General features: G+C 39.2%; 1 protein-coding gene across 1 annotated transcript; it reads right to left on the reverse strand.

Moving 5' to 3' along the window:
• Positions 1-494: 494 nt before the first annotated feature.
• Positions 495-3,144, reverse strand: LOC138325899 (uncharacterized). Its single transcript, XM_069271906.1, has one exon. The coding sequence runs from the start codon at positions 3,042-3,044 to the stop codon at positions 1,275-1,277; it is 1,770 nt and encodes a 589-aa protein (XP_069128007.1). The 5' UTR covers positions 3,045-3,144; the 3' UTR covers positions 495-1,274.
• Positions 3,145-9,492: the final 6,348 nt, after the last annotated feature.

Below are 9,492 nucleotides of genomic sequence, written 5' to 3' on the forward strand. Positions count from 1 at the left end.
ACGGGTTCATCACACTAACTCCGTGTATTCTATTGTATACATGACCTTTGTATAACGGACACCTGTCTATAACGACCACTTTCTTTAGTTTCTAGTGTCCTTTATACAGAGGTTTACTGCGGCAATACCATAAACCAAGTAAATACATTGTGTCCTTAACTATAGTGATACGGTCTATAAATCCCAACATTGAACGGAGGTTGGGATATATTTTTACCTTAAAGGTTGTGTGTATACTTTACATCCCGATTTTACCTTAAAGGTTTTGTGTATACTTTACATCCCGATTTTACCATAAAGGTTTTGTGTATACTTTACATCCCGATTCACACCTTAAAGGTTGTGTGTATACTTTACATCCCGATTTTACCTTAAAGGTTTTGTGTATACTTTACATCCCGATTTTACCATAAAGGTTTTGTGTATACTTTACATCCCGATTCACACTAAAACGTGTGGATCAAGGAGTTCGAGGAATGAAAGACAAAAAAGAATGTTTCTTAATCTTATTTAATTAATCACAGCGACTGCCATTAATAACAATGATTATAAATACGACAACAATCATTCAATATTAATCTCAGTTTTCTTTAAATGCATACACGATTAATCCCTAACACAATCTCGCATCAGGTACACACACCACTCGCGTACTTCAGGTTCCACACTTCCCTAATTTCGAACACTTCCGGTACTACACTCCCTCAAAATCACACATTTTCTATATCATACTCCCCTAATTTCGTACATTTTCAGTATATATCACTAGAATCATTCATACCTTTCTGGCTTGTGTAACTCGTATTATTTCGTACATATGAGTATATCACAAATTCAAAATGGTAACTTCGTACATCCCCGACAATTTACTGGACACCAGTTATATGCTGCTGATGAAATCACCGGTTATTTCCCCTTTAATAAGAACACAGTTCTGTAGTTGACGGGTCATCGGTTATTAGTTCTTGGTGGTTAATACAACGTCGTAGAGTGGAACACCGGTTTCTGCCCCTAGTCGGTATTTTGTAGCTGATGGAAACACCGGTTATCTGCCCTTGGCGGGCGTCAATATTTTGAAGTGGAGTAAACACCGGTTATCTGCCCTTGGCGGGCGTCAATATTTTGAAGTGGGGTAAACATCGGTTATCTGCCCTTGATGGGCTACGGAATTCACATTATTCGGTGACTGATGGAAGGATTGCTTATCTGCCCTTGGTTGGACATCTCTGTAGATGTATAGCTGACAAAGCCGTCCGATACCTGACCAATATATGTTATAGATAGAATGTTTGCATGGACTGCCGTTTGCCTGAAGAACCAGTCTTAGAACTTGTACTCCGATCGTCCATAGCTACCTTTGACTGGCTCCCTCCCGAGGAGTCCCGACTGTTTTTTCTGTTTAACTTGGGATCACTAACAATTTTGTGTAAATCCCCGCGACTTGAACCACTGGACGAGTCTTGAGTTTGTTGGTTACACTGTATACGGATCATCGGGGAGGATTCCGTCCGCTGGTACCGACGAGGGGGGAGGGGAGGAGGGTTGACTTTCTGGGCCGAGGGCAGCTGTCCTGTACTTTGTGACTGGGACATCATCACAGGCCCTACGGAATGTCTATGCTGACCAGCGCGATTATGGACGGGCGAATTTTCGTCACCAATATATAAACCGGAAGTGGGACGATAGTACTTACTGTTTTTGTGCCCCGACTGTCCCCTCTCCAGCATTGCTAACCGAGCACGGAAATCGTCCAACGGTTCATATGCTGGCTCCTCGAAATAACTTTCCTCGTCCGAATCGTAACCGTATTTTTGTTGGGGAGGAGACCTCCCATCTCTGATATACTGGTACAAATCGTCCATTTCGTCCATTAGAACATCCTCGCGACTTTTGGAGCGTTTAATTTGTGATTTGGCGTTGTTCTTTCTGTTGATGGTGTTGTTTTGTTGTGTAAGAGAGTTGGCGACGTCTTGGGATTTCCGACGTTTGACGGCATCAGGAACAGCCACAATCAGGTGTATTGTGTTATTGTAGTTAGCGATCATTTTGTTACACTTTGTCATCATGTCCTTAAATGGCTGACACTCCTTAATCTCCGGCATGTTCTGGACAGGGGTCAGTTTTAGGGATACTTCGGTAGGTACGGGTGTAATCCGAATATTGTGTTTGTCTAATGGACATAGGAATGCTGTTTCGTCAGTGTAGGTCCAGTTTAGCCTCATGTACCCCGTGAACTTTGACGTGTCCACTTTTGGCCAAACACCCATGACCAGTTTCACTGTCAATGGAAGACGGAACATTTTAACGATGTCTTTGAACATGAACACGCCCGACACATCCCCAGGACTGGCAATGGGGGTGAACGTACCTTGCTGGTCAAAACTTAGATAAAGAACAACATCCTTTGAGTCCGTACACCGGAGATATTTGGTCCTATCCCCGGGGCCATTCACAGTTCCTGCAAGTGTTAGCTGTTCTCCAGCGGGAATCACTTTAGATTTGTCAAAAGTTAATTTGCCATCTTCATTAGTCATATAACCTTTGATATTTTGTCTAACTAAACACTTACTTGGAAACTCCCTAGCCAGTCTGTACACACCCTCAATGGGCCTAGCTGACCGCCCGTCCTCGGACAACAGTTCAAACCATCCATTATAGGACAAAGGGATGCTGAGACGTTGGTCCAGGGGAACCACCTTACTCACTCTGCCGTCACGAGCCTCGAAACGACTAAGACTGTGTGCTAGCACTTTCACGCCTGTCTTTATAGAATGAACTACGACGTCCTGGTGTAGTTTCCTCAAGGGGATTTTAGATACTCCCAAATTATGGAATTGTCCTTTTGTAATTTTGGCTACCACCGGAACATCACACTGCATAAGTACATCCTTTAGGTGAACCTGGGCGGTGTCCCAAACAGGGGACGGGAACCCCGCCATGTCTGTCGCTGTAGCCATCTCCAGCGTACTATGGAGTATCGACCGATCCACCTCGTACGTGTTTCCGTGTCTATACTTAGACGACTTGGGTTTACCTGTATTCATGGCGCTGTCAGTCAGTGTTTACGTGCCCAGTACTGCCGAGAATATTTGCATACCTGTCGGACGGGTTTCGCTCAGACAAGGTGTAGCAATAGAAATAAGAACGGGACTTTGGCTTTAAGGCTTTTATAGGCAGACGACATTGGGTTCAGTCAACCATGATGTGTAAACTTACCTATGTGACTCATTACGCTATTGTACGCCTCTGTAAATGTTTAACAAACGTGTGGGGTGTATATTATTCTTCACATTGAGTCAGGTAATTGGACAAATTAGGCCGCACACTACAATAACAGTTTTAAACCACGCAGTACTTTTATCCCTGATTATGGATATGAATAATAAGCCATAAAACGTTGTAAAAAGTATATTTTCGATTTTTCAATTCGAAAGCAAATATAAACGCTAAACAGAATTTCTGACTTTGTCCCTTATAACAAATTTGTGAATTGCAGGATGCATCGACTAATTATATAATTGTAGATGTGAGTAATTATTAAAAAGACTAATTATAGCCGTATGTTACGTTACTAAGTACACTTTAAGCGTTATTTAGTGTGTTACTAGGGTAATTATTGGGAAACCCCGTCAGAACGTATACATTATCGATGGAATCAGGTTATATGCATACGGAATACCTCATTAGCAGGGCAGTACTGCGGCGCAATGCAGAACATCTGCATGAATTGCCGTAACCATTTGTGGTTAATTAATTAGTAAAAGGAGAAATGACATTAATTAGTTTCTCACGAAAAGGGTTTTAATATTCATATCGGGCAGGTATAATACAGAGAAACACTGAGAAGAAATGGTCGATGATTTGTACGTGCATCTGGGCTCAATAACGTCTAACCAATTTTCAGATGCGGTGTGTTTGCTTTAGTGACCAAATAGGCCTTCTTCCCATACATCATATAATCATGTTTATTTTATTAATTTTAACCTGTGTTTTGGACAAGCTCTCATGTTGTCATTTATGTTGAAGACATAAATATCACAAACCCAGTATACTAGGTTTAAATGTGAGAATGAAGACATTTGTTACAGCAACCAAAGTCAACATTTTTTCTGTAAAGTCGTATCCTCGTGGTGACCTTCACATTGCTCTAGCTTTATATTTTTAGAGCAGCTAACAGACTGTCACTGAGACGCTTCTTACCAAAACCACCTGTTTATATGTCGAGATAACATTGATGTTGTTCGATTGTCGTAGAATTTCTCGTCAAGCAATGCATTTTTATGACGACCTTGACATTGTCAATGACACCAAGGCATTGTCAAAGCTAAATTCGTTTTAGTTACAACAATCAAACAAACTTTCATAAAGACTCTCATATTTGAAAATTCCGGTACATTATCTAGACAAAGCTGTCAAATCAACAGTTAATTATGATGGCCTTGACATTATCATAGGATAAAGTTCATATTGCCATGACGGGTGTTCTGTTGTCATGAAGACGAATACATTGCTATATTGTCTCAGAAACACTTCAGGTTATCAGTAAAGTGTGAAGTGTACATGTATTCCAGATGTTTATGCACTGCAAAGAGAGAAAAAAAACTTGAGAAAGTCGCACGCTCTGAGTTCAGAATGCCGGAGGGTAAAGATTTGGTTGTTAAACTTAGTGACAGTCTGACCTAACACCTTAATATAGATCCATCAGAAGTTTACCCGGACGTAACGTTTCACCAGCCCGGGGAGGGGGTCAATCGTAAAACGAAAATATCTATATATTTAACAGTTTTGTTGGAAACATTGTCATTGACATTTTTGTGTGTTGTTTTTGGTTAGCCTGAAGTGGTACGTGTCGTCGTAGTACAAGCTGCTCGTGACGAATTAAAACCACATCTAACTTATTATACATCCTGTTCTTACATGGTTTCTCCGGGCGATGTCCCTCTTACAAATGTACAAGACAGTGTCAGAGGCTTATGATATGTCACAACATTATCTCTCAAAGAATACACTATTATTCTAAGTAACGTATGTATGATACAAGCGCATGAAATATGGTAACACAGAAGCCCTCGACGAGTTATGGCCTGAAACAACCTGCAAATCTTTGTGGCATTGACAAAAGTGAACTCAGTGTTGTTAGTGATTAAAGCGTTGTTCAGGTATAAATATCGTAGAATTGATTTTGTAATTCCATATGGCATTTCCCGCCATTATAGTACCGTATATGGAAGTTGTCGATTCGTCCTAGTTCGATATCGAGATTGTGGTGTATTGGAGGACAGGACGAGTGTTTATGAACGCTATTTTGACCAATGATATAGCTTTATCTGTGTTCGTAATTTCTCCAGGTAACATCAAAGGGACCGGCCTTACCTGACAAATTACCGAGTGTTACCGGCAATCTACATGACATAATAACACAATGGTGTAACAATATGGCCACAGCCATAATGGACTCGTATACAATGTACATATAACTTGTTCAACACCACACGGTTGGTGTCAATATTATATAAGTAACGTCCAGTAAGTGCAAACAGAACTTACGGTGACATGTTCGAGCACATCACACTTGACTCGCGGAAAATCTTTAACCCGACCTTTGGCAAAGAGAAACTACTATAAATCGATCATAGAATGCAAATCATAAAAAGCATAGCAATTATGTTCTGAATTATATTTATTTAAATATAATTGTATTCTGAAAAGAACAAAAATAGGATGTGCAATATGGATGCAGTGTGAATGCATATGGTACAGTAGCTAGTATACTCAGGGAAAGTTCACACATGGCAAAATAAACAAAATAGTCGCACGAACGACTCTTAAAGTCATATTACTGCCGAGGGCCCAATAAATAATCAAACAGGTCTCAATGCTCCGCAAATTGAGATCTCTACAGATTGTCTCGGGTCACCAAGAATTTAATGATGTGGAAACTGCAAGATTCCATAAGACACTGAATCATTACAGTCTTAAAACATTTGGGCCATCATTGAACTTTTCCACCCTAAATAATCCGCATATATCCAACTTCTACAGTTTACCATTGACTGTTTGTGGAATTAAATCATTATAGAGTAAATTTTCGACACAGTTGGATTTGTCAGTAGTTTATAATTTGCAAGGCTTCTACGGTTTGTTAGTGGTATAGTGTGTTGGTCTGTCAAGAGTACCGCAAACGTTTTGTTTTCAATATATTGAGATATGAAGGATTTTGCGATGTGATATTCTAGTTTTTAAAGATTGATTTATTGACGGAAAGGGAATATGAATACAGAACCAACTACCGAAGTTAAGAAGTCTATTTGATTAGGTATTGTTTGGTGTATATACAAACTAATCATTAATTGACCTCGCACGGTCAATTGTTGTCTGAGGTAACAGATGGGTAGAGAGATCACCAGTTGTGGTCACCTTGTATTGGGTTATACGTAACATTACGTACCATATTGTCCGAAGTGGTCAGTCCGGGGGCCCTGTTTGTCTGGACATTATAAATTTGTTATGTTAAGGAAAGTCCCTTGCTGATCGGGAATGATAAGTTAACTACTTCCCTATAAAGTATTGATAATGATCGTTAACACTTGTGGCCCTGCTATCCACTATGATCTGTACAGGGCAACATGTACATGTATCCCCACCGCAACATCCGTAATATAACGTTAACATGTGTGGTTACTTATAAATATTTAACAAGACATCTGTCGTGTTGTTTAGTGATGCAATCTAGAAAATAATTGGTATGCACATAGCTATACAAACATTACGACATGGATCATACTGTAAAATGTACAGATACATACGACTGATGCGGAACATCATCTCCGAGACGCCACGAAGTCGGGCTGCGCCATGTTTAGGGGAATTTAACGACTATAGGAAGACATTTTGTTTCGTAAGGTTTCTATTGTAATCTAATTACAATTAATTAGAACATGAACATTAGCACAATACGATAATCAGACATTTCCTACAAACTGACGGGCGATGACCCCCACTTTTAACAAAGAATGACCTACTCTCGGTTAGAACATGTACGGGGTCTATACATAGAGCTGATCTGTCTTACAACAGGATGTCACGTTCTCCAAGCAACTGTTAAATATTGTGTTACGTTCTTTTGTATTTCATGGAATTTCTTTGTCTCTAAAACGAATTGTTGCTTTTTTGCGTCTTTGTTTACCTTACAGGTTGATGTTTACTACCAGTTCAGGTTTTCTATCTTTTTGAGGTCATAATTAGCTCGTCACTTGTGGAAATTGTGATTCATATCTACATAATAATCTATATTTACAATTACTCAGCCTTAAACATAATATAACAAATTGAACCAAACTAAAAACAAACAAAGCAATGTAAATATATTTAGAAAAAAATGTAATACGTTTTATCGCGGAGTCGCAAAACAGTATTCAATAAATGGTATCTGTCCTCCGGGCTCCGTTCTTAGTTAATTCCTTTGTGGCTTCTGACGACAGTACTTGTTCATCTCAGAATAGAATAACATTAACTGCATATCCAATATATCTTTTAAACACTGTTCTAATGTTAAGTTGATGTGATGCTAAATATTTTGAGAATCATTTATGTAGATCATGCTGTTGCTAAAATTCCTTTCTTCGTCGTTGTCGTCGTTGTTTTTGTTCGAACCTCTTTTTGGTATAACCATCACAAATTCGTTGTGATGTCACCAAAATTTTGGCCAACGTTTTGTTGTTAACATCTGTTAATGGTTCGTGAACAGTGTTGTAATAAACACTTGAACGCTATTGCACACTCATCGCTATATGAATGGCTTTATAAATCAACCATCCGATGGACCTATCCGTAATTAGATGGTTGTATATTCTGTTCTCACCTCGTCCTAAATGTTTGTGTGGGTGTTTTTAACTAAATAAACACCCTTGTAGCCTGTGTATTAGATCATAAAGACAACCGTTAAGTGCGAATCTGTTTTTATTTACACGTTTAACCTTACAGGAAACAACATCATTTTATTTTGAAATTTTAGTGATCATAGCGTGGATATGTCTGCACACGGCATATGTTGTTGACATTGCAATATAAAGCTGACATTTCAAATTGGCAAAAAAATGACAAATTATTTTGTCATGGATCAACAAAACATTTTCTTATTAATTATCATTCCTGTCGGGTGTGTCATTCTAAACCAGAAAGCAGTTATATAGCCACGATCTATACGTGCAGTGCGATTCAGTGAGATGAAACTATACAAAGATAGCTTGTCTCGACCTAGATTTGTACTAGGGGTTGTCAATGTCTCGACCTAGATTTGTACTGGGTGTTGTCAATGTCTCGACCTAGATTTGTATTGGGTGTTGTCAATGTCTCGACCTAGATTTTTATTGGATGTTGTCAATGTCTCGACCTAGATTTGTATTGGGTGTTGTCAATTTCTCGACCTAGATCTGTATTTGGTGTTGTCAATGTCTCGACCTAGATTTGTATTGGGTGTTGTCAGTGTCTCAACATAGATTTGTATTGGGTGTTGTCAATGTCTCGACCTAGATTTGTATTGGGTGTTGTCAATGTCTCGACCTAGATTTGTATTGGGTGTTGTCAATGTCTCGACCTAGATTTGTATTGGGTGTTGTCAATGTCTCGACCTAGATTTGTATTGGGTGTTGTCAATGTCTCGACCTAGATCTGTATTGGGTGTTGTCAATGTCTCGACCTAGATTTGCATTGGGTGTTGTCAATGTCTCGACCTAGATTTATATTGGGTGTTGTCAATGTCTCGACCTAGATTTGTATTGGGTGTTGTCAATGTCTCGACCTAGATTTATATTGGGTGTTGTCAATGTCTCGACCTAGATTTGTATTGGGTGTTGTCAATGTCTCGACCTAGATTTGTATTGGGTGTTGTCAATGTCTCGACATAGATTTGTATTGGGTGTTGTCAATGTCTCGACTTAGATTTGTATTGGGTGTTGTCAATGTCTCGATCTAGATCTGTATTGGGTGTTGTCAATGTCTCAACATAGATTTGTATTGGGTGTTGTCAATGTCTCAACATAGATTTGTGTTTGGTGTTGTCAATGTCTCGACATAGATTTGTATTTGGTGCTGTCAATGTCTCAGCATAGATTTGTATTGGGTGTTGTCAATGTCTCGACCTAGATTTGTATTTGGTGTTGTCAATGTCTCGACCTAGATTTGTATTGGGTGTTGTCAATGTCTCAACATAGATCTGTATTGGGTGTTGTCAATGTCTCGACCTAGATTTGTATTTGGTGTTGTCAATGTCTCGACCTAGATTTGTATTGGGTGTTGCCAATGCCTCGACATAGATCTGTATTGGTGTTGTCAATGTCTCGACCTAGATTTATATTGGGTGTTGTCAATGTCTCGACCTAGATTTGTATTGGTTGTTGTCAATGTCTCGACATAAATTTGTATTGGGGTTGTCAATGTCTCGACCTAGATTTGTATTGGGTGTTGTCAATGTCTCAACATAGATTTGTATTG

Source organism: Argopecten irradians, chromosome 6, assembly GCF_041381155.1.
Source record: "Argopecten irradians isolate NY chromosome 6, Ai_NY, whole genome shotgun sequence".
Taxonomy (NCBI): domain Eukaryota; kingdom Metazoa; phylum Mollusca; class Bivalvia; order Pectinida; family Pectinidae; genus Argopecten; species Argopecten irradians.

Excerpts from the sequence above, each read along its gene's own strand:
- LOC138325899 (XM_069271906.1), bottom strand. The coding sequence starts at position 3,044 with ATGAATACAGGTAAACCCAAGTCGTCTAAGTATAGACACGGAAACACG.